This window comes from Equus quagga, chromosome 14, assembly GCF_021613505.1.
Source record: "Equus quagga isolate Etosha38 chromosome 14, UCLA_HA_Equagga_1.0, whole genome shotgun sequence".
In the NCBI taxonomy this organism is placed as follows: domain Eukaryota; kingdom Metazoa; phylum Chordata; class Mammalia; order Perissodactyla; family Equidae; genus Equus; species Equus quagga.
In genome coordinates this window covers 32,761,052-32,786,903 of record NC_060280.1, presented here as the reverse complement: position 1 = coordinate 32,786,903, position 25,852 = coordinate 32,761,052, and the positions used below count along the sequence as shown (strand labels likewise).

General features: G+C 45.5%; 1 protein-coding gene across 6 annotated transcripts in view; it reads left to right on the top strand.

Annotated features, from left to right (window-relative positions):
• The window catches only part of TENM4 (teneurin transmembrane protein 4), a 727,387-nt gene that overhangs the window by 591,140 nt on the left and 110,395 nt on the right, over positions 1-25,852 (top strand). For all 6 annotated transcript variants that reach the window (XM_046686180.1, XM_046686184.1, XM_046686179.1 and 3 more), the window contains one exon: positions 16,468-16,653. In XM_046686180.1, the coding sequence (XP_046542136.1) occupies positions 16,468-16,653 (186 nt within the window). The remainder of the gene's footprint in view (positions 1-16,467; positions 16,654-25,852) is intronic.

Below are 25,852 nucleotides of genomic sequence, written 5' to 3'. Positions count from 1 at the left end.
AGAGTTCATCTTCCTCAACTCTGTGTACACCGCTCACCATCACTGGTATCAAACACGTATGTGGCCTCGTGTGGGAAGGCGAAGGAGCTCCATGTGAGGGAAGAATCCCTGAGTCAGCAGACCTGGGTTCACACGCTGACCCTGCTACTTACTAGCTATAACTTTGGGCAAGTTACTTTACGTTTCTGAGCTATGAAATGGAGATGATAATAGTACCTACCTCCTGGGCTTATTATTTGGAAAATTATTATTTGAAGAACTATTTAAGATAATGTAAAAAAGCACTTAGCATACTACTCGGTCCATGATATAGGCTCAATAAATGTTCACTATTGTTGTGATTATGATTAAAACATCCATTGCTGAGAGCCCTTGATATTAATGAAGATATTTGATAGAGGCTGGTTGAAATACGCCCTTTCAGAAGTGTGGATGATAGTTTTTAAATCTCTAACCTATAACTGAGTAAAACAATGTCATGATTTGTCACAAGACCAGGAATTTAAAAGATGACTTCAAAATTACTGTCTCCCTTTGTAATAGTAATAAATTTGTGTTTGTTGAGTGTTTCACAGCATACAGAGATATTTCACATACACACACACCCCCCACACACACACCCACCCCAACAACAGCCCCGTAGGCAGGGTGACAGGTGTGGTATCATCTCCTCTCTCCCCTGAGGCTCAGAGAGTTGCAGCGACTTGCCTAAGGCATGTTAGTGCTGGTGCCTAACTTGACAAAGCTGGGAGTCAAAGCCCAGCCTGGGCCCCAGGCCTAGCCTGCCTCCTGGCACTCTGTGCTGCTGCCCCACTGTGGCTGCCAGGCCGCTGTTTCTCCTCAGCTGTCACTTCCGCTCTGGAAGTCAGTTTAAAGGCTAGTGAAACCACGTCAGTGATGGTTCTCTCTCTGCATCCCCTAATGTATAGGCAGGACCCGCCTGGGCTCGATTCTGGCTCCGCCACCTGCTCACTGTGTGACCTTGGCAAGGTACTTGACTTTTCTTGACTTCAGTTTCCTTATCTGAAAAATGGAGATAAGATAAGATAACACCTCAGAGGGTTACATGATCATTACATTACATAATGTATGCGTGCTCTTAGAGCAGTGCCTGCAGAGAATGAGTGCTTCATGTCTTTTTCCTACCTCCCTTCCAAGGGCGTTTTCACTGAGTGGAAGCTTTTTTTAAATTTTTTTTGTGAGGAAGACTGGCCCTGAGCTAACATCTGTTGCACGTCTTCCTCTTTTTGCTTGAGGAAGATTGTCTCTGAGCTAGCATCTATGCGAATCTTCCTCTTTTTACTTGAGGAAGATTGTCTCTGAGCTAAGATCTGTGCTAATATTCCTCTGTTTCATGTGGGATGCCACCACAGCATGGCTTGACGAGCAGTGCTAGACCCAAGCCTAGGATCCGAATCTGCAAACCCTGGGCCACTGAAGCAGAGTGCGTGAACTTAACCACTACACCGCTGGGTCAGCCCCCTCACTGAGTGGAAGCTTTTTGAAAACTATGGAGTTTTTGCCGTGAAGCTCTAATTGACTGAATGCCACTATAGCCGAGTGACTGTATTGATGTTCAGAGAGTTAGGACAGAGTAGAGAACAGGCACTGGACCTCATTTCAGAAGACCTGCTGTCCACTGGGTGAATGACTTCAACATTACCTAACCTGCCTGACCCTCAGTTTCCTCTTAGGTAAAATTACCTATGGGCAAATATAGGTAAGGTGGTTAGCACGGTGTCCAGCGCAACTCAGACACCCAGCAAACAGTAGCTCTAGTCATATTATTTGTGTTATTTGCTCCTGGCATGGCAGGGCTGGCACAGACACTGCCCAGAGCCTTCCCATGAGGAGCTGCGGCCAGCAGACATCCTAAGTGATCTTTGCACCATCTCACTGACTGCGGGTTGTGGGTTGGCAGCTATGGGCTCCCGCCGTCTGTCCTTCTCAGGAAGGAGGACTCGCTCTTCTCTGAGATGAGTGTCTTAGTGTTTGGCACCGAGAACAGGATTTAATGAAAGGAGCTTAAATCAACATGCCCTGCACTCAACAACCAGCCTGTAATGAAATGTGAGCTGACAAGTTCCCCAGCACTTCAGTTAGGTTTGTGGAAACAGTGAAGTCAGATTTTATACAAGTGTTTACTCAGGCCCCTGGGTTCCCAGCAACTTGGCTTCCAGTTTCATCGCAGAAATTCCTCCTTAAAGCCAGCCTCCTTCATGTGGTCTTCCTTCTTGACAAACCACAGAAGATAACTGTTTGAATAGATTACTGTGGCCCGGAAGATCCCAGGTTATACGCCCCACCCCTACCCCCAACACACCTCTGTCCTCAACTCTGGTCCCAGTGGAACCTCACATCCTCAGTCCTTTGGGTTTGGGCTGGTGGCCGTGGTGGTGGTGGTGGTGATTGCTACTGCTATTGTTTTACAGATGGGAAAGAGTTGGAGAGGGGAAATGACTTGAGTAAAGTAACTCAGCTAATCAGTGGCAGAGGTCGAATTAAATCCAGACCCATTGTTTCCAAGTCTTCAGCTCTTGCATCAAGCCCCCTTTCCATCCAAAGAGGTTTCCTTGTCAGTAATCTTGCCTTTCTTCCTGATAAGCCACAGGATGGAGCATTAACTGAAGAGCCACCCATTTCTTCCAGCTCACCATGGACCAGGTACTGAGCTAAGAGCTTTACAACCATTGTCTTAGTTAAGGTTCCTAAGAACCCCGTGAAGGAAGTATTAGCAGTTCCATTTTCCAGATAAGGAAACTGAAGCTCAAAGAAGTTAAATTCCTCACCAGCATCCCTCCATTCGTAAGCAGCAGGGTCCAGATTCAAACCAAGGCTCGAAGGCCTCTCCTAATCTCTGTGGTATACTGAGCAATGTGTTGTAATCATGCCTCGCTCTTGCCGAGCTCTGAACTCCATGAGGTCAGGGTCTATCAGTATTGCTAGAGCAGGACCTGACCCACATTAGGCTCTCAGTGATTGTTGAATGAATGACTTACATAGTGAATGGTTAAGGAGAAGGGAGAGGCTACAGCTAAAGGCTCTGCCTAGGAAGAGCCCAGCACACTACCAGACAGTCTAATACCTTCTCTCAGGACTCCCCCCACCCCTGTCCATCCCCTCGCGCCTCCCTCCTGCCCCCAACATACACACACACACTTGCACACCCACATACACACTCTGCAGGGCTAAAACCAAATCCCTAGGCTCCTTCTCTGTCACTTTCCAGACCTAGCTCATGTTAGTTTCATGTGCTTTGCCAGCCAGCCAGAACCCCTCCTGAACAAGAGCTGGCATCATTTCACCTCCTTCGAGCCCTCTTCCCCAGGGAGCAGCCCTGCTGGGCCGGATGCCTCATCACCTTTGCATAAAGTGGGCATCACATTCAGCAGCACTGCTGGATTCCTCCCATCCACCCAAGTGCTTTAGTTGGCTTTTCATCCTCTTGATCTGGAGCTGACTTAGAAAAGGAAAAGAATTTAACTTCTTTAAGATGGTCCTTAAAATTGGAAAAGCCTACCTTTCTTTCAGAGCCTAATAACTTCTAAAGAAGATTTCAGGCTCTGTGGCATTTTCCAAGGTACCATTTCCAATGTGATCCCTTGGATTCATCCTTTGCCCCTCCATTGGCTCTCCCTGGGGTCTTCCTTCTCCCCACCCCTAGCCTGGTAGCCTTTATCCTCACCATCATAAATTCATTCTTCATTTCCACTGCTCTGTGAGTTCTCTCCAATCTCATCTTCCATAAATGACTTTTATTTGAGAGGATCCTCTCACTACATTTTATTCCTTTGGGTTGCTGGCTCATAGAAGCAGTATATGGCAGAGATTCTGCCTGTAAAATGCTCATGCTGGCAGTTTATGATTCTTATCATTTCATTGCAGTTGAGTTTCATGGAATAACAGGTGGAGATGTTTTAGAGATTCCGTGGTACGGTTTGGAGGCAGCATGTGCAGGCAGTAAGAATTGCATGCAATTTGGAGTGGGACCAAGCCAGGTTTTCAAGACTGGGTTTATCCATAGAATAAGGTTAATAATATCTACCGTGCTGGGTTGTTTTTCAAATTAGCTTTAATACGTATATATAAAATGCGTAGCATGGTGGCTGGCATTCAGTAAGCACTCAGTAAGTAAAGTATTACTTTATATTTTTAGAATACATGATTAAATATAAATTGGCCAGACAGTCCTTAGACTCTAACAAATTTAAGATTGAGGGCAGTTTATGTAGTGAAGGTTTGGAGCCAGAAGACCTGGATTTGATCTATGTGACCTTGAACAACTCACTTTCTCTCTCAGAGGCTCAGTTTCCTTGTGGTTTCTGACACTGTCTACCATCCTCTTCCCCAAGTCCCCAGCACTGGTCACCGAGTCTAGATGAAGAGTCATTAATGTGCTGGCACATTTCTCCCCAAACAATAGCTGAAGGGCCGCACAGCATTACCATCATTGGCCTCCTCTTGGGATAATGAGCTTCCAGAGCTTCATTCTGGAGTGGAGCACAGACTCCATGGAGCACCCCAGAAAAGCTCTAGACCTGCACCTGCCCCTGACAGGCACATACATTCACTTCATTCACTCGTGAACCTTTCTGGCCTGCCTGTGTGTCAGGCACTGTTCTAGGCCCTGAGGATCAAAGAGCCGCAGTCTACTCAGGGAGCAACACCTAGTTATACAGCATATGTATAACACTTATACACAGCATGATAAGAGCCCTAACTGATGTGTATATGGTGGGGTTTAGGAACGTAAGAGAGGAGCGGTGAGCTTGACCAGGAGAGAAGGCTAGGAGAGAAATCTGGGAAAGTCTTCTCCAAGGAGGAGACTTGTGAGCCCAATTGTGAGAGGGGACTGAAGGGGGCTCCCTGGTGGCAAAGGAGAGGAGGACAGTTCAGACAGAGGGAACAGCATGTGCAGAAGTACAGAGCCGTGCAAGAGAACATTTGTTTGTCAAGCCATACCTCAGTCTGACTGGAGAGTAAGAGTCACAGGGTGAGTGGAGAAAGTAAAACCAGAAAAGTCAGTGAGGTCCAAATCGTGGAGTCCACTGAAGACCTTGCTGAAAATCTCAGATTTAGAAAATTTTTCAATGCACATTGAAGATGTCCCTTTCCGACTCCATGTCAGGGCTCTTTCTTCTAAACCTGGCATATGTTCTACCTTACCTCAGGGGGACCTTCTAGAATTCAAACTCAGATCCTCTGAGCTTCCAGTTTCTTCTCTATGACTCTCCTCCCCTACCAAAAAGAAAAGCAAATTACAAAGCATAATGAGTAACATTAACAACTGGATGGACAGGGAAGGGAAAAGCCCTGTTATCAAGTTAAGTCACAATGGTCAGCAACATAAGCCCAATGCTTTTAAAATAAACTGAAAGTAGCAACAGGGTTAAAAAAGAATTAAAGCTCTAAGCATAGCAGTTGCATTAGTGCTAAATTTTGAAAATGGTAATTCAATTTTATTTACGAGGCAAAATATAATTACATTTAAATTCGAGAGAACAGAATTTAATTCTTATTAATGACAGAAAGACTGAGTGAGATGCTTTAATGCCAGAGAAATTATCTTCTGTTCATGGATGGGAGAGAAAATTAGATTCAGCGTTAAGCATTCTCCCCTGTTACAAGTCTCATTTGTGTAGCCGGAATTGTTCCGTCTCTGAGAAGCATTAGCTTCTCAGCCCAGAAAGCACAGCACCGACATCCAATTAAATATCAAACGGAAATGATCTGGCTGGGATATTTCTGTGCAGGTATGTTATGGGAGGAGAAACTCAGGTTAGAATTTCACCCGACGAAGAATATCCATTGAAACTTGACATTTCCTGTACCCCTTCCCAACAGAGAGTGACAGCCTGAAATCAAAGTTGAGAATAATAAATATCTGAGAAATTGGTGCTGCAGCAAAGGAAAAAGAGGAGATGTTGGAGGGGAGCAGAGGAGAGCCTGCCAGTTGTCTGGGAAGTCATGTGGGGGTTTGGACACAATGAGACGGTCAGTTCCTAACATTTAATCAAAGACTGGGAAATTGGGCCCAGACAGGCGTACTACTAAATACTGCCAGAGTTAAAGGTTGATAAACTAGGAGCTGGCAGCTCTGTAATTTAGTAGAATTTCCCCCGACAGCCCTGGAACATTTCCTATCAGAATTGGAGCTCTTCAGTATGCAAATATAAGCCCTCCTGAAATTGGGCTTCAGAATCAGGTTTCTTTTGGGATGCCCAAGCTGATATCTTGTACAAAAATCTCCGGTTGTCTTCCTGAATCCAGCTGCTGCTATGATAACTTGTAAGTTTAATAATAACTATTCTTTGAATGGAAATTTTATTTACATTTTACAGAACTCCTTCAAGTATATGCTTCATGATTTATTCAAACAACAAATACAGAACCCTCTGACGTTGCAGATGGTGTTATTCCCAGGAAACCAGGGTTCAGAGAGCTGGAGTGACTTTCCCAAAGACACTCTGGGAACACAGGTTCAAGGCCGGCCTTCACTGGCTTCGGGGCCAGTAGTTATCCCCTACATAACTCTGCCATTGGCTGTTACCAAGGTTTATGCTGATGCTGTCGATGAATCAGGTATCAGGTTTATAAGATGCCACTTCATTTGGTACTACTTCCAGGAACCATGCAAATTGGATCATGACTATGGTGTACCTGGCAGTACTACAAGGGTTCAAGGAAAAGGGCAATGGTTTTCAGCTGAGGTTATCAGGGTGGCCTTCTTAGAGGAAGAGGGATTTAAGGTGGGTGATGGAGGTTGGATTTGAGTTGGCAGAAATGGAAGGAAGAGGCAAGCACTTTGCAGAAGCCCCTTGTGGAAGTCAAAGATTTGCAACATGTACAAAGATGGCACGACTCATGGCATTTTCTAGGAAAGACCCATAGTTTGGAATGGCTTAGCTTAGGATATTGGTGGCAGTAGTGACAGGGAGAAGAGATGAGAAGGTTGGTAGGCATCAGATCATGAGTGGCCATGAGATAGTTTAGGTTTTTTCTGTCAGTGGGAGCCACTGAAAAGTTTTCAGCAGAGTGGCAGCATGGTTAGGTCTGGTTTTAGAAAGCTTGCTCCACGTTGGCGTTCACTTGGAGGTGCCAGGGGGACATCTAGGTGGAGTTGTCCAGGAGAGAGTTAGATAGATGGGCGCCTGACTGGGTGGAGAGGTGGGCCTTTCGCAAAAGGAGATCAAGGCTGGAGGTCTTTGGGAAGGGGGTTTAGCATCAGCTGTCTCTGCAGTTCACCTAGATGGGCCCTTTCAGCGGGGTTTAGGTAGTGTTCCATCCCTGGCTAAAAATACACAACCCAGTCACATTCTTTGCCTTCTCTGCCCACCAGCCCTTTCCTGGCTTGTTATCCCTCTGCGAAGTCAGACCCTATTTGGAGTCCTCCTCCAAGCTAGGTTTGAACTCCTCTAATCAGGAAGCCAGAGACCCTCCAATTAAGATGAAGAGCAGTGGCTTACTACTACTTCCTGTGATAGGTGCTTCATAAAGCTTGAAATTCTAGTCCTGGGGGAATAGGTTTGGAGACTGCTATGCACCAACATGCTGGAATCCACTTTTCTGCTTGGTTTGAAAGCTTTCCCAGCGCCTTCAGCGAGGTGAAAGGCCATGTGGTTTCCAAGGCTCATTAGCTCTCTGCCATCCAGCTCCGTGGGACAGAGCCATGACTGGGAGCTCTGACTCTCGGGGATGGGGATGGAAGTTGAAAAGCACAGGAGAGTGGCTTGGGTTTGTCCTCAGTGTCAAAATGAGACTAATTACTGTAAGGAAGTCAGAGGCTCCTTTTCTGTACCTTCCTCCCTCTCTGGCTTCTTCCTGAAACCTACACTGAAACTAAAAAGCCATCTGCCCAATTTAGTGAGAGAAGGAGAGAGAGTGGGTGCTGTATTTGGACCAATTTGTTCAAAATGTAGGGATATCTGACCTGTGGGAGAGAAAGTTAACTTGTAATCAGCCTACTGTGTGCCAGCTACTGTGTGTAATCAGCCACCATGGTGGCTGCACATAGGTAGACTTGAATTCCTTGAGCATAGGAATAATTTAATGTAATTTATGAATCCCCACCCTCTAGGGGTATCTAGCATGAAGTAGGTGCCCAATATATTTTTTAATCAATTTTAAGATGCTAGTAGTTAGGTATCATTATCACCATTTTATAGATGATGAAGATAAGGCTCAGAGGTGTGCAATATTTGTTTCCCATAGCTAGGAAGTAGCAGAGCAGGCTCTTATACCCAGCTTGCCCGAATCCAAGCCTCTGTTCTATGGAAAATCATAGAACCTTGAATAGTTACATGGAGCACCATGCCACTGGAATCTGCAGTGTGTGGACGCAGTCAGGAGATACATTTCCTACGTAAGTAAGACTCACTGTGGAGTGGAGAGGATGGCAACATTCTGGAGGCAACACCAGTAGACTAATAACCCTGATAAAGACAGGTCCACATAAAGTGCTTGGCAAGGCAGGAGGTGGAAACCCCTTCCGGCTGAGGCACTGGAATGAGGCTTCAAGGAGTGGGTGGCATTGGAGCCAGAACTCAAAGCACATGTAGAGTTGAACACGTGAAGATGGGGATAAAGGAGAGCCTAGACCGTGGAAGCAGCATGTGCGGAGGCACAGAGAAGAGGCCAGAGAGTGTGGTGAGACCCCCTCTTAGCCGTTTGTCTAGCTGGCCCCTTACATGACTATTTCCTATAGCAGCCATCAAGTTCTTGCTCAAGTACTGACATACATGTTACTGTGTGGCAAAGGACAAGGCATTTCCTGTGTCTGGGCCCTCGTTTTCCTGTCTGCAGAATGGCTAGATAATCTCTGAGATACCTTCTCATGCTCTGACCACAAAAACTGCTTCTCTAAGTCTCTTCCTCTTTTTCTCTCTTACCCCTAAACCCACCTAAAGGAGATCCCCTGGCCAGAAGCAGGCACTTCCTGCCCAGCTCTCTCCTGACTTGCCCTCTTTCTCCTTAACTTTCCCCTGTTCCCATAGTCCTTCACCCCCTGCTGTCTTCCTTCCTCACTCACAGCTCCCTTGTCTCTGTGCCTTTCTTCCACATCCACCTTGCAACCAGGATCCTTCCAAACACTCAACGTCTGTGATCTCGGGTGTCTGAGCTCTGTAAACCAAATCCCATAATGCTCACGATCTTTCGCCCCTCCCGGGCCCTTCCAGCTGTAGTCCTTCTTGTACTTTGTGAGTTCTTGCTCTCATCCCCCAAGGGCCTCTTTAAAACTTCCACATCTATCCATCAGCATCCTGTTCAGCAGAGGTTCTTACCTCACTGAGAACACTGAGGCCATTGGTTAAGTGTCTTCCCATCATCCTGGCCTGTCCCTTACGCAGGTCTATACCTGCATACCACTCCACAGAGGATGAGGACCCACAAAGTCTGTCCCTCTGATTATGCTCCAGATCCAGTCCTCTCCAGCTGTTGAGAGACACCTCAGTTGTTCACATCATCCCCTCGCTTTCCCCAGTATCTTCAAACCTTCCCCTGGCTCTTTCCAGCATGTAAATAGGATATAGGTGTCATATAGTGGGCATTTACTTTATGAAAGATGTGTGTGATACTAGGCACATTACATAGTGTTCATTTAAGCCTCACATGAACCTGAGATGCTCGTGTCTATGCCCTGTTTTGCAGATGAGAAAGCTGAGGCACAGGATGAAGTAACCTACCCAAGTCACACGGTTGGACAGATGGATGGGCAGTTAGATGGCCTGGTGACTGGATAGCTGGTTAGATGATTGGGTGGATGGACAGATGGATGAGCTGATGGATGGGTGGACAGACATAGGGAGGATGAACAGACAGATAAATGGACAAACAAAAGGAGAAGTACTTAATAGGCTAAGTATTGGATCAGGGTGAGGAAGGAGACTCAGACTCCAGTTTCAGAGATCCTACAGTCTAGCTGGGGTGATGAGCTAATACATAATAACAGTCAGGAATATATGTCAGATTATGTCTGAGGTTTTGCCTAAACCTGATCCCACAGTTCACAGACCCAAAACCTACGTTAACATAGTCCCCTTTCATTCTAGCTGAGTACCTTTGAGCAAGTCACTTAACCCCTCCAAGCTATTTCCTCAACTACGATACAGGAGTGAAAATATCACTGCAGGGCTGTTGTGAGGATTTCACGAGGTAACATTTGTGTGCCACCAACAATGGTTCTCCTCTTTCTCCTTATTTTTGCTTCAAATGCTGATAAGTGTGGCTTGGACTATAAGTGCACCAGGATTTCAGAGAAATTCCCCAAGCTGTGCAGTAACTCAGAAGAGCTACTGAAGAAACGAAAAATCCTAGCAGGAATCATTTAAAATTATTTACCCCTCTATTAAAATGTTTTAAGGTCACTCTGAGAACCTCAGGTCCTAAGCAAAATAGAACACTTTTCCCTATTATCCTTTCTAGTGCTAAATACCTTATTAAAGGACTTCCCAGGAGGTCACATGGGGCCCAGGCTCTGTTTCCACATCCCTGGAATTTTAAAAACAACTTCACCTGCATCTGTTCCTTGCTCATCAGGAAAGCATGCAGATCCTTAGATGGGGTCCCCTCTCTCCCCAACTCATGTCAATTTTGAGCATTTTTCCAGGTCAAAGAAATTTTATGGGAAAATCGTATGTAAGTCTCTCTCTTTAGGGGAAAGGCACAGCTTCCCCTACGAGCTATTTTAATGAACAAGATTGTAAAGTAAGTCCAGACAAATTAAAACGTAGCCATGATAGGTCCCAGGCTCCATCCAGGCTCATATGGGGATTAACATTTAATGAGAGGAGCTGGGCAGCTTTTCCCCTTATGTATACACTTTGGGGCACAATTAATCAATAGCCAAACCTTGTATCTTTCCCTACTCTTTTCACCTCTTCCTCCTGTGTCCACCAGCTGCCACGTCATAGAAAGAGAATGGGTATGATGCGGGCATTGGCATGAGGGAAGCTGTGTGTGCGGTGTAAGGACTGAGACACGTTAAAATTAGAGAGTTCTCGGCCAGAGATTGAAGAAGAAGAGTTTCTAAGAAGGTTAGGCAACAAAGGAGACTGAGCCCCTGTATAAATATATTTAACCAAATATATTTTGTGCAATATGGCACTGAGATAGAGTTGAGCGAACCCACATAACACTTTCTCTTGAAGCTTTTTTTAATTTGTCTACTCTTTCAACAAATATTTGTTGAAAACTCATGCTGTACCAGGCCTGGTGCTTGCTGCCAGGGAAGCAAGATGAATAAAACCTAGAGCCTACCATCAGGGGGCTTCCAGTCTAGAGAGCAGACAGACATGTACACAGGTGAGGCAGGGCTGGGGAAGGAAAGGAAGTGCTGTGGGTGTGGCCTTCCCTAGGAGAAGAGCCAAGGTGTTCTTGGGCCTGACCTGGTTCATCTCCAAGGTCCTGTACAGTCAGTCAAGAACCTTACAGGTTTGGAATGAGAATTTTAGGAGAGTTGGGAATTTTCACCTGATTTCAAGAGGAAGCCAAGGCTACAAATACAAATAGTTTCTAACTGGGTTTTGATGGTCTTGGCTGATGGTGCCATGCAAGGTGACCAGAAAAAGAGCTTCATACCCAAATTTTGACACTGCTACTAGAAAAGCAAATATTTTGCTCTTCATGAAGCTGTTCCTCTGCTAGGTGACTAGGAGCTGTGCTGACACAGGACATCTTAGGCCCTCATTCATCAGTTGTATATATAGCATAGTTTACGTAGAGCCTTTCACATATACCCTTTCCTTCAGTTATCACCACTCCCCTGTAGGGGACCATTATCACTCTCTCCATTTTGGGGGGTGAAGAAGTATGACTCAGAGAGATTAGGTAATTCTCCCAAGGACTCCACAAGGACACAAGGAAATTAGGGAGTCAGAAGCTGAACTCAAGTCTACCCTATGGATTGGGTACTCCATAGTATTTCAAAAGATCCCTTCCAGGCCCCGACCCTCCAGCATTTAGTCAGAAGGCTCCTATGAGATCTGAGGAACCCAATCATGTGAAAGCCAACTAGCATTTATCAAATGCTCGCTTGTACCAGGTGTGTGGCATAGGTCAGAAGTCACATCTGATCTTCTGACTTCAGTCTAGTACACTTGCCACTATACTTTGTTTCCTTTCTCATAAGAATATGTGTGTGCACAATATATTATATCCTGACTGTGTACCAGACTCCATGCTGGAAGCTTCACTTCCGTTCATGTTAACTCATTTGATTGACTGAGGCTGTGTCTGTCTGCCATGCTAGAATGTAAACTCCTTGAGGTCAGCAAAGAACCATGTCTGTCATAATCACCACTGGATTCCAGTGCCTCCTATAGGATTTGCACATAGTGAGCACTCAAGAAATTAATCAAATGAGAGCAATTCCTACAACAGTGCTCTACAGTAGTTAGTGGCATCCCCAGTTTACAAATGAGGAAATCTGAGACCTAGAAAGGAGCTGTGACCCAAATTTCACAAAGTACCACTTATATTATGTAAAAGGCATATGAGCTGTCAGAGTACATTCTTTAGCATCAACCTATTTGGTTTCCACCAACCACTCTGGGAAGTTACATCTGCTTTAATGTCAAAGCAGAATCAGAAAAGGAAAAATAAAGCAGTTCTTTTTATTTCACAGACCAAAAAAATTGAGGTATATAAAAAATAGCCATGGGGCCTACAACTTGAGGGCAAATGATAAAGCAGCATCTCAGGTTTCTGCTCCCAGCAAGTCAGTGGGTCTCTTCCACTCACGCAAAGAGACCATCTGCAGAGGAGAACCTGAACACTGACAGGTTGTGATACCATCAGTTAGCACCCCATAAACATCAAGGTCACCTGTTCAGGCCCCTTCCATTAAAATGTGTTAGAGCTCATAACCCAGCTTGTAAAGGGCTGATGGGGAGGTGCCCAGCCACCAGGCAACTTCAGCTTCATGCCAGGAGAGCACATCTACGTAAACTAGCAAGAAAAGGGAGGGTTTGGATGGACAGGGCTGCAGTCTCCAGATGAGAAAAGTATGACTGAGTGTCTGGGAAACTGTGCATAGAGGATCTTATTTCACTTCCCAGGGTCTGACTTGGATGTAACAAAGGATAAGCAACAGGGCCTGAGAAGGGGGAGATCTGAGGAACCCAGGAGTTCCCTTCAAAGGAGAGCCTGCCTCTTTGCTATTGATTTCCTCGTCTGTATAAGGTCTGTCTTGCAGCATAGCTCTGAGGTTGCCGAAACAAGGAAAAAGCACCAGATGACACATCCCCTCGTACGGGTCCCTATGCTGTCTGGGTCTCAGTGGCCTCACCTCTAGGAAGATAGTCGCCAGGTGTTCTCACAGCATTGTTGTGATAGTTAGGTCTTTTCCTCATTGCGCGTAAGCTAAAAGGTGCAGAAGTGAGTGACAGCTGTAGATTGTTGGGATAATCTTTGGAATGCCAGTATCCATTTGTGTTTGGTCTGGACTGTGATCTCCTAGAGGGTAGAGATGATAAGTTATTGATCTCTGTATCACTAGCACCAGGCACAGTCTCTGGACATAGTAGGCATACTGGAATACTATTGGAAGAAAAAATGAATCGGTATGAATTTATCAACACCTACTATATATCAAGCACTAAGCTCCCTCTGAAGTGGGTGCTATCATTGTCCCCATTTTACAGAGGAAGAAAACGAAGCTCAGAGCAGTTGAATAGATTGCCTAAAGTCACATAACTGTCAGAACTTATATTTAGAGTCATATCGGATTCCAAGTCTACACTCTTTCATCCGCACTGCTTCCAGATCGATTCATAAAGGAATGAACTACCTGTTAGCCAAGCCCTGAAGGCACACCCTCAAGTGCTGGGGAAAGCCTGCTTCTTCTGCTCTTGACCCCTGTGAACTCCACAAGCCCTGCTGCCTGAAAACACCTCGCCTCTGGCCCCCACAGCCTGTCCCTCTCCCGGCTCACACCTCCGTGAATAGAAGTGCTGTTGGCTGTTTACTTTCACATCATAAACTGCACCTGGAGAAAGTGCTGAGCAAACCCAAACAAGTGCTGAGCTAACCTTCCCTCCCTTCCATGGGGTCTCTCAGGGGAGAGTTCTGGTCCTGAACACACACCCAGGCTCCAGAGTCACCAGGGGTCATTGCCCTGCAGCGCTGTGCAGAAGGGATGGAAATATCAGACAGAACATGGGGGCCTGGAGCCTGGAGATTGTCGTTCTTTGCTTGAGGAAAGTCCAAGACATTGTCTGTGTGAGAAGAAGGAAAGGAAGCTTGCAGAACATCCTGAGAAAGCCCCATTCCTGGAGGGCTGCTGGAGGTGGTGACACTTTGCTCCACAGCCCCGCCCTCACTTGGGAAGTTTTCATAAGGGCAACTCACAGGAGATAAGCAGACAAATAGGCCTGGACTGACTTTCAGCCAAGCTGAGCAGGGTGTACATGAATTGTCTTATAGTCTCAGGCACTTGCAGCCCCAGGCACACACAGATTCATCCCTCATCCAACAAACCTTAATTAAGGGTCTGTTCTTGCCAAGATCTGTGCTGGGTACCAGGCTTAGAAGTGATCAGAAGAATTCGATCCAGCCTCGGGAGTCCCTAGTCTGACAATGAGACAGACACAGAAACAGAAAATCGCTCTACTGTGTAATCAGGAAAGGGCAGAAGCAGAATCACCACAGGGTGAATTGCAGGAGACTTCTCAGAGGAGGAAGCACATTGGAGCTGAGCCTTAGGGGTAGATCGTGCTGTGTAACATGGAGGGTGCTTATATCATAGACTCCCACAGTCTTAGAGCCGGAAGGGACCGTAGATGCCATCGGATTCTTCCTGCAGTGCATGAGGAAACTGACACCCAGAGAAGGGAAGTGACCTTCCTCAGGTCACACAGCAGATTAGTGGCTGAGCAGGCATGGATCTTACAACCCTGGTTCTTGGACATCTTGTCTAAAACTCACTGCCCTGAGAAACCTTGCTTGAGTTAGTGATCTTTGCCATGCCCTTTTCCATCATCTGCTCCACTGTGTGTTCACCACAGCCCTGATGGTCAGCAGAGGTGCTGTGAGGCGGCCTCATTACTGTCCACGCTGAACACATCAGCCAAGTCAAGGAACCTACCCAAGGTCACACAGCTCAGAAGCTCCTGAGCCTGGCAGAGAACACAGGTCCCCTGGCTCTGGGTCAGGGCCCTTTCCACCCATTTTACAGCACCCTCCCTCTTCTCTGGGCAGCTGAGAAATCCACTGTGGTGCTGCATGTAGTTCCTCCCTTTGCAGGTAATATACTTGGCAAGTTGTCTGGCAAAGGAACACACCATAAATGGTAACTCACTGTTATTGTTTTTTGATTCTCTAACAGTTTAGCCTGTACCTTGTAGGTTGATCTGGAAGGTCTGGGCCTTTGAGATCTAATTTTCCTTTCTTTTTTTTTTTATTTTTTTTGTGCAAAAGTAGCTAGACCATTAGTGGCTTCTAAACCAGGAACACATCTTGGAAGGGAGTGATGGGCAAATGCAACTTGACATGGGTACCAGTTAATTTGGTTTCAAAGAAATTAAAGCTATTGAGAGTTTCATTTGAAGACTGTTGGGTCACAAGGCACAGAATCAATTCAGGGTCTCCTTCACAGCCCTGGCAGAGAGCATCCGTGGCCACGGTTGGTCAGGCCTGTTTCCTAAAAAGCCACGGTGTTTCAGAGCCTTTGCAGCCTCTGCCTGTGTAACCGTGAAGCTGTCGCTGGCCCCGAGCCCGAGGGGCTTGTGAATCAGGTCGTGTGTGTTTTGCACCGTCTCACAGACGAGCCTGTGTGAGGGGCTGGGCAGGTCCAGTCTGGCTGTGCAGTGGTCCCCCTAACTGTTTACTTTGGATCAGAAAGGCCATTGAGATGGTTCTTGAGTTGGGGGGATGAAGCAGTGAGCAGGACGGAGCATAAACCCAGCAAGAGCACAGAACAGCCACCTGAGAACATCACGGGGTATGCAGGTCGGGCTCCCCGTCACCCCACCTCAATCAGAGTCAAGGCTGGAATGAAACACAGGCCCCAGAACCCTTCACGTGCCCCCACCAGACCCACAAGCACGTCGCTTGGCAGTCAGGGACTCATCCTCACTTTGTTTTCACACATAACCAGTTTTTAATTAAATTTGACTTTTCCTCACATCTGTTCAGAAGGCCGGTCCCCTTTGGAAGTGGCGAGCACAAAAGCGGGGACAGGCTGGCAAAAGGGAAAAGCAAACAAAGCAGAGCCCTTCCATCCATCCGTCTTGGGTGGGGAAGTGGGCTCGGGGCAGGCCTCTGCCTGGAGAATTGTTCTGGTCCGGGGGTCGTTGTCCACGGAGATTAGCCTCCTGATCCTCTGGAATCCCAACTGCTCACAGAAGCCGAGGTAGGTAGCCAAGTGTGACCCTCGTTCCCAACAGTGACCTACTCAATACTTGTTTTTCTCTCTCCTCCCTCCCCTGCCCCTCCTGGCCCTGGTTTCCTCCCTTGTCGTCCTCCCCACAGAGATCTGTGCTGCCGACTGCGGGGGCCACGGTGTCTGCGTGGGGGGCACCTGCCGCTGCGAGGATGGCTGGATGGGGGCAGCCTGCGACCAGCGGGCCTGCCACCCGCGTTGTGCTGAGCATGGGACCTGCCGCGACGGCAAGTGTGAGTGCAGCCCCGGCTGGAACGGCGAGCACTGCACCATCGGTATGGCAGGCCCAGGTCCCGGTGAACCTTCTCTGGGCTGCATGGTACCTTTGTCTGTCGGGCATTTCAGGGCCAAGGCTGGGCCCCCATCGCATGTGGGAACTGGGCCAAAAGTCCTTTCATCTGGCGACATTATGGTTGGCATTTCCTAGACTTCAGTTGGACTTAAACTCACAATTGGGCCCTTTTACCCTTTTCCCTCCCGATCTGCATTTCTCAGATCCCACTTTGCTGGTTAGCATGCCTTGTTGTTAGCCCCTCCCAGGCCAGATGCAGTATAGCTCTGTGTTATGGAGCTGGGGTTCAGGAATAAGGCAGGTGACTCTAGCACTTAGCAGTTGTGGGCAAGTCCCAATGCCTCTCTGAGCCTCAGTTTCCTCACCTATAAAATGGGGATAATAATGCATGTAAGGAGCTTAGCACAGGCTGGCACATAGTAGGGTGCTCCGTAAATGTAGCCATTATTATCAAATTCAAGATCTGGTTGGGGCGTCCTGGACTTAGCTCTGAGCCCTTCATGCCCACTGGCCTCCTAGGCCAGAGCTCCCACAGAGGCCTGGGGAAAGCTTCCCACAGGCCCCAAGCCACATCTGCATCCCATTAGGCCTGGGATCCCTCCCGCCCGGTCGTCAGCTTCCGTCCTGTCTGCATTTGTCTCCTTTCTCCTCTCCCGGGGGCTCCGAGGCACCGGCCCCTGCTGAAGCAGCACTGTTGGCAGCTTTCAAAACAAGCTGATCACTCCATTCCCTTCTTTCTGCCTTTCCTGCTGGTTTTGTTGATGTTAAACACAGCCAGCCGTTTTGCTTGGTTTGTTATCCTGGAATGAACACTCACCAAAAGCTCTTTATTGAATCCACTGGTTTGTGTATATGTGTTTTAACTTCTTCCCCTTCCATTTTTTTAAAGGAAGGGTCTGTGATCAGATGGTGAGCACATGGCTTTAGAAGGCAGGATTCTGGGTACCTCTCCAGCTGTGAAGGTCACCTCTTGAGTCTTACAGAAACTAGAGGACAAGCCCCAAAGCTTTTGAAGGACAAAGGAATTTTGAGCAAGTGGAGCTACCTCTTATCTCATTTTTTTTTTAGCTGCGTTCTTTTTGTTTTGTAGCCTGAAATTAGTTTATATTCATTGTCCCTGCCCCCACAGCATCACTGTGTGTATAAATGGCTGTGGGACACCTTATACTTATTAATCATAACGGCTTCTAACTTTTGAGTATTTACAACGTGCCAAGCACTGTGCTAAGGGCTTTAACTGCATTATTTCATACTCCTAACAGTCACCCTGTGGAGGCGCATGTATTATTCTCTCCTTTTCAGAGACCTGAGGCTTAAGGTGACAACTTTTAAGAAGTAGAACAGGAATTTGAGGCTTGGTTTTCTGAGCCTTGGTGCGGGGGCTGCTCACCAGCTGCCTGTTCTGTAGTCCTTGCAGGACAAGGTGCAGGTTTCCTATGGAGGCATCCAGCATGCATCCTGCCTAGAGGCTGTGCGCTCCGAGTTCCACACCGAATGTGCCCAGCCCCAACTCTTAACAGAGCCACTCCATAGCGGATGGCAGCCCTCCGTGCTTTTCCATAGCAGAATGTGCCACAGTGTCTTACTGTGCGCGTCTGGGTAGCTTCTTTATGTCCCTGTCATCTTACCTTATGATTGTCCTGGACACCTCTTAAAGAGAAGTGACCCTAGTCATCTGAGGGGCCCTCATCTTTAAACTCTGCTTTCCTCTCACCTTCACTTTTCCGCGTGACTGAGGACAGACTGACCTTTTCACCTGCCAGCCCAGAAGGGGGCCCATCCCTATTAAAACCAAAATCAGAGCCCAGAGAGAGTGCATTCTGTTTTCTTTCACTTTCTTACAGAGTCCTCAACTCACCTAACCAAGTTCCAAAAAGTTTGTGGATCTCAGACTTTTATAAGATAAAAGCATCTCATCTGAGTCCAATGGCCAGGGCTTTAGGGAAATTCTCCCTGAGTCCAGTCACAGATGATTCATGACAGGGCTCGTGGGCAGGCTGAGCTACATCTAGCATCTTGTGGATGTTTACCAGCCTGGCTTGAAGAAGATCTCTTTTGTTTTGATGCCAAGAAGTCAAACCATCCCTCCCACCTCCCCTGAACACCCCATTGTCACTCTTTAAGAGCAAATTCCTCCTTGGGATTGCAGATGCCTTTTCCCCTCTAGATAAGAAATACATCAAGGTAAATGTGCACAATTCAAGAGGGAGGTTGACAGTCTTAAATACCAGAAAAATGTCACAGGACATTGAAGAAGTAATGGACTAGTCATAGTGGCTCAGATGAAAGGACGTTGGCCTGGAATTCTATTACCTTTCATTGTGTGGTGAGCATTTCCTTTGTCCCTGTCTAATCTCCCCGCATGGCAACTTGCTCTCTGTGGGTCTCTGCCTGTGGCCAGCTGCATCCCCACCGAGAAACCCAACACCCTAGTGCTGAAGGAACACTTTAATAACCTTGTCGCATATAAAGGAAGGGGCAGGAGTTGCAAATGAGAGAAACAGTGGTGATGCCTTCCTTTTCTTCTGGAATAGAAATAAGAAGGAGAAACCCCTGTTCAGTCTTTGATGGCAACAAGAAGTTCTTTCTTATGTTTCCAGGGAGCTTCACTCCCTGTGAAGATCATTTAGGAAAGGAAAAAACTGATGATGTGAAAAGTTAGAAATTCGAAGTGTTAAATTTTCTCTTGTTATCAGATTTCGTCATTATACAGTAGGTCGTTAAAGTGCAGCTCGCTGAGATGCTTTCGGATAGCTATGTCCCACACTAGAGAAAAAGCCAGTAGGTATCCACGACACTGACAGAGACCTCCATGCAGGGGGAGCAGAAGACAGGAGGGTCTGTTTATTTATACTCTACTGCCCTCCATAAACAGGAAAGAATGACTTGATCACATAACAGCTGGCATTGAAGCATAAGACAAGTCTGGGCTCCTTATGGTCAAGTCTCCAGCATAAGAACCTTTTTACCCCAGTGACATTCCCCAGAGCAGATTATTCTAATAGGAATTAAATATCTCCTTTGGGAGGCTTCGGTCCACCTTTTCTTTCATGGAAGATACTTGATTTTTCCCAAAAGAGATTGGTTTTTAGAATAAAAGGGAATCTGAAAGTGACATCCTCTTTAATGACAGTATTTTTGTCAAAAAACAAGAACGTTTCACATTGAATCTTAATTCCTTATGTTAGGAATTATCTGTCTCTTTCCATCTTCAAGAAAGGTCTTTGGTGGGAGCACTGTGGGCAGACCACAAGGGGCCTTCGGTTTCTCCTTCCATGACTCACAGAATGGGGTGGCTGAAGGAGGCCTCCAGGGGTGACAAGATTCTGGCCCCCTCCTCCACTGCCCACGGAACTGCATACCCATCAGCCCGAAACTGAGTCACCTGCTCCTAAAAATATCTCACAAATATAAAGGATTTTTCCTTTTGCTCTCTCTTACTCATCACTAATACTCCCATTTTCATATATGGAACCCAGTTCTCCTAGTGCAGAAGTTAAGGTAAGATGGATTATCTGGATCTGTTTCTCATATATAGTCAACACAGAGTCATCAAAAGCATCTTTTTGGATGTCTTTTCCAGGAATTTCATGGGTCTCAACTCTTGACCTCCAATTTCTTTAGAGAAAGCTGAAAATCATAGTTAAATTTAAGAAGGTTTTAATTTTTTCCTATTTCTTTGAAAACCACCGCTAACATTTTGGATCACTTGTATGATAGTTATTTTATTCACTTCAGGGCCCCTTGTCTACAAAGTCTCAAAACACATGTGGGAAATGCCAGCTTCTGATTACATTTGTAAAATTCCAACCTTGACCTCAAAGCTGTGATTGTTCAAGATGCCAGATATACAGAATTATTTACTCGGCTTCAGGAGAGCTGTCCAATCATATAAATCTTGATTCTTAAACAAATCCTCCTCTGGGAGTAAAGATCAAAATAATACTCTGATGATGCAATTACTAGAATGAGCCAAAGCCAGACTTCACGATGAAGAGAAATTATAAAGCAAGCCCACAAAATCTTCTGGAGTTCTTTGTCCACTTAAAGACTGGGAGCTCTCAGGTTTCTCTTTTGTAATCAGACAGCCCTTAACCAGGAGCTCACAAGTCACTCACGGAGCATCTGCGCCTGAGTGATAAACCTATGCTTATCCCTTCTCAAAAACATTCTCTCACAACAGGACCTGAGACCTGACAGGACAAATGCTGACAAAGAGAAAGAGAAAATGGACAGGAATCTACCCCAAGTTATCAGAGCAAAAACTTGATTAGTTGATGGTTCTGGGAGATTTCAGCCCATCTGTGGTAGGGGGTGGGAAACTGGAGGAAAGTTAGTGGGCTTTGTGAGTCCCTCTCAGTAAGGGTGCCATTGACCACTTACTCACTGATCCATCATTCAAAGAGGGAAGAGCATCAATGAATCCAAGATCTTAACAAGAACATCTCTTTGATGGTGTCATCTATCTGAAAGAAGTTTATTTGATTATAACCACCCCAAGCAGCATCTGCTCTCATGATCCTTGTTTAATCTGGCCTAATGTGTACCAATGATACAGCTATTAGAGTCAACTGAGGCACCCGGAAAATAAGAATGAAATACCTATTGACATGTTCTCCACGACCTTTGATAGGGGGCCTCTGAAACTTCTTGGGATTATCCTAAGAGAAACTTGAAAACTTCTGTTGGTACAGGCAAGTCAAGGAAAGAGTTTTCCATGTGGAGATCGTAGAAATGCTAAAGAGATCTAAGACTTCACAGATTAAACTCATGCCAAAGGCTCAGAGTCTGTCTCATAAAAAGATATAGGCCACCACAGTCTCCAGCTTTTTGCATAGTGACAGGAATATAGAAGGAGCATAAGACACATCTGTGCAATGTTGAAACAAGAAACATGGCCCAAGAGAAAGATGACTCTACTGCCATCCTCTTCATCCCGAAGTCCTGAGGAGGAAGATGCGGGAATTTTGTGAAGTCCTAAATCCACCATTCATAATGCAAATTTATGGACTTTATATCATCTTTTTTTAAAGTTGGTACTTTAAAATCATGATGAATTTTTAAATGACTGTACTCAAGACTGTGCCAAGATTTTCAAACAATGAAAGCAACAAGAGTATGGGCTTCTGCATATGCCTTTTATAAATAAATGGCATTGGACTTCAAAGACCCAGTTGTCACTCCATTTTCAATCACCAGAGACAGGAAAGCTCTATTCCATTCCCAGAAAACTCTTAGACTTGGTAATAACTGGCTGTTTTCTGCTTTTGGATTCACAGTGTGGCTTGAGGTCACTGTGTAGGAAAGGAATCCCTTGATTTATGGAGTCAGAATTTGAAGCTTCGATTATCTACTTTTACCTCCTGAAACCCACAACGTTGACTGCAGCCTGAGTCTGCCTCAGTCACTTCCACGGGCTGCTATTTCTGCCTGTGGTCTGGAGAAATTAGTAAGCATTTTTTAAAGGTATTAAAAACATATTTACACTTAATAGAGATCTTTATTACTAAACAGTGCTTATAAATGAAATGGCATTGGAAGAGAGAAAGAGCTCTCTGAAGTCAGCCCCTGGGCTTGGGGAGATTGGCCTATAGAGCAGATATGATCTTCACTCATCACCAGAGCCATGATATCACCATTAAGACAATCAAAGTTTTTCTTGTGAGAGAACTCTCTCAAAATGGATGCTACATGATGAAATGGCCATTTGGATCCCAATGATGATAGCTCATCCAGCCTAGCCATCTTGCCAACCCTTCAAGAGAAATCTAGGCTCACTCCATCTCTTCTGTAGCTAAGTTCAGAGTTATTACAAGAACACATGATTATAACCCTCCACAAAACTCTGCAGATCTGAAAGCTAAGAATACCACCTGAGCCAGGAGATCCTATGCGTTATTGCTCTCTGACGGCATATCCTGGGAGATCATATCTAAGAAATTTTAGATCACTTTGCAAAATTAGATGAGTGAGCTTGACTAAGACAAAAGTGACGGATGAATCAAGAATCAAGAAAGTCTTCCCCTTAGCCAGAGATGTTTCCTAGGCTATTTTCCATGTGGGCTGACCCTATTTTTCATTGTTTGGCATTCCAAAGCTTTGTTTATTCACTCCTGCTTAATAAACCACTCTCCTTCACTTTTCCTTCTTATATCCTTCTATCTCATGGACTCCACAGCATCTATAAGATTGAAGGGGTAGCGTTCAGGCCCAGTTAAAATCTCCTCCTCCCAATTTTCCACTTGGTTGTGCAGCTGCCAGCAGCATATTTCATCTTGAAACAAAGACCGCATAGATACCTGAACTAAGAGCATAGCCTCTCATCCGCCAGTCTTTTGAGGCAAGTATATTTTGATGAACAGCAACAGTGTCTGTCCTATCCAGAGGATTGAAAAAATAGAATTGATATTTTTTTATCAAGAGAGTAAGAATGTTCTTACAGTTTATAGAACCCTAGAGCTTCCAGATAAGGCCCCCCCATTGCAGTCCATCCTATCGCATGGACTTTTGATTAATATGTGGAGTTGAGCTGAGGATGGGGGCCAGCCTGGCAGAAGGCATCAGGCCCTTCGGGAGATTGCCATCTATCTGGCCCTTCTGGGAGCACGTGTGGAGGAGCTTAGCAGGGAGGGTGAAGGAAAGTTCCTCAAATGGCTATAGCTACAGCCCAGGTGGGGAAGATGAAATGATGTTACTGATTTATGCTAGGAATGAAGAGGTCTGCCTGATTTAAACACACAGCCAGGCACCCACATGTACACACAGTGGGGTTAATTTCAGAGCAACGTTTGACACTCATCCTCACAAATAACAAAACTTTAGATTACCAAATAATTCAGTGCTGGGACTCAATCTCTCTGTTGGAAAACAAAGCATACATCATTCTATTTTTTTGAGTTAATAAGCATTGAGAAGTGGTCAGGTTTTCTTTTCTTTTTCTTGTTTTTCACTGTGACATCCATTGACCTGCGCCTCACATCCTGTGTAAGATGCACAGAGTGCATCTTACTTAGAATAGCAACCATTCTGCCTTCAAGTCTATATGAGCACATATGTCCATAGAAAATTCAAGATGGCAAACAGATAATCTAGTGGTGTATTTGACCAAAGACTCAACCCACTTCCCTAATGCATATCAGAAATGACTCAAATTTTGCATATTTCTAAATTCCAATTTCCTGGGAACACCTCCGTGCAGAGAGGGCGTACTTTTTTTACATATAGCTCCTTCCCCTAAAGGGAAGTTGGATGCTGCTCTGGGTAGATAAAGGGGCAAGTTCTAGTTTTCCATAAAGCTGACAGAGCAGGAGTGTGGCCACTTTTGCAGCTTCCCATTCCCCTTTTTCTCCTATTTTCCTTATCCATATGTCTTCTTGTTTATATGATCACATTTCCAAATGCCTGGATCACAGAATGAGTTGAAGTTCCTTTTGGCCTTTCCTGGAGAATGTGCTTGCTCTCCTTCCTTCTCTCTTGTGTTGTCTTGTCTTCGGGTTTATTTTCCCCACCATGGCAGGTCTGTCCAAAATGTGAGGTGCTTTCCCCTTTGTCTCCTTAGCACCTGGCATGGTTATGTGGCAGGCAGTATTGCACTTACTCGATCCTACCTCAAGTGTCCTGTCTTTTATTTCCCAAGCACACTATCTGGATAGGGTAGTTAAAGGTATGGTCTTCCTTCTTCTATTTTCCTATTGTCTTTGTGTGTGTGTTTGTGTATGAGCATAAAAGAGGAAATGTGTATATAAAAATGTATATACACCCCATAAGCATGGTGTCTAGAGGCTGCCGCATCCCTAGATTTGTCACAGCATCCGCTGCCCAGGGGGTCGGTTTTTGGTCACAAAGTAGTTGATATACTTGGAGTGTCATTCTTCCCCCTAGAGTGCTCAATCTGTTTGTGACATTACCATTGTGCTATTGTCCTTCCCTCCACATACACACATACACCCCTCACCCTTTCTACCCCATCTCATGTCACCCTGTCCATCCCGTATGGCCCCTGGTCCATCAGAATTACGATGCTGGAAACCAGGGTGTGTGGCCTGAGAAAAGAAGAGACCCCAGAGCAAGCTAAGAAATCTTAAGAAGTACATTCTATCACTGCTGTGTTCATCTATCCAACAATCATATATGGAGCACCCACTAGTACTAGTACTGAGTACTAGATACCTGTGCCAGGCTCTGGAGAAAGAGGGGAAAAAAGACCCCTGAGCTCAGGGAGTGGATGGTCTACTTGTTTGGGGTTTGGTTTTTTTTTTCCTTTTCAGGGAAGGCCTGACTTTGGTAAGTTTTATCTTTGAAGAGTGTTCCCCACAGGCAAAGTAATGACTTCCATTTCAAACATTTACAGGAATTAGGTGGTACCTAATTCTCCCAACTGGCTTCGCTGCTCTAAGAATAAGTCTCAGTGATCAGATATGTGTGCTCCTAAAAGAGTCCAAGCTCCCTGAGGAGAAATCCCATGCCATACTCATCTTTTTATCCTCAAGCCCTTACACGGCACCTGGCTCAGTGGTTAAGGACACATACTCTGGAGTCAGACTGCCTGAGTTTGAATCCCAAGTCCAACACTTAACGAAATGGGTGACCTTGGGCAAGTTACTTAACCTCCCTTTACTTCAGAGTCTTTATAAAATGAGGATAACAAGACCAACCTCTCAGGGTTGGCATGAGGATTAAGTGAAATAACGAATGTAAAGTGCTTAGCACATGGGCAGGAAAGATGCTCAGTAAATGTTAGCTATGCTATTTTATCATCATATTCCTATTCCCACCCTTAATTTGGAGAAGGACTTTATTAGCCAGACTAATTTTTGAAATTTTAAAGAAAGAGGCTGAATTGGCTTTTAATAAGAGGTAACAACTGCTGTTTGAAACTTATGGAAAGGATTTTGGGGAAACATAAATGACTAAATGCTTTTCAACTGGGACATCTTTGCCAAATACAGCAAAGGTGTTGCTAGGGCCCATCAGATGGATGCCTGGTGGTGAGAAGCAAGCCTCCTCGCATTTTGCATGCCGGTCTTCAACTGAGAATAAAATCATTCCAGCATAAGAGAGTAGTACCTGTGAGCCTTTTTAAAATAGGCATTTCACACATAATCATTATCAGAGGAATCTTCAGGATGAATTAAATTTAATAATGTTACCATCTATTTGGTGGAAGTTTTTCCTACTGTCTG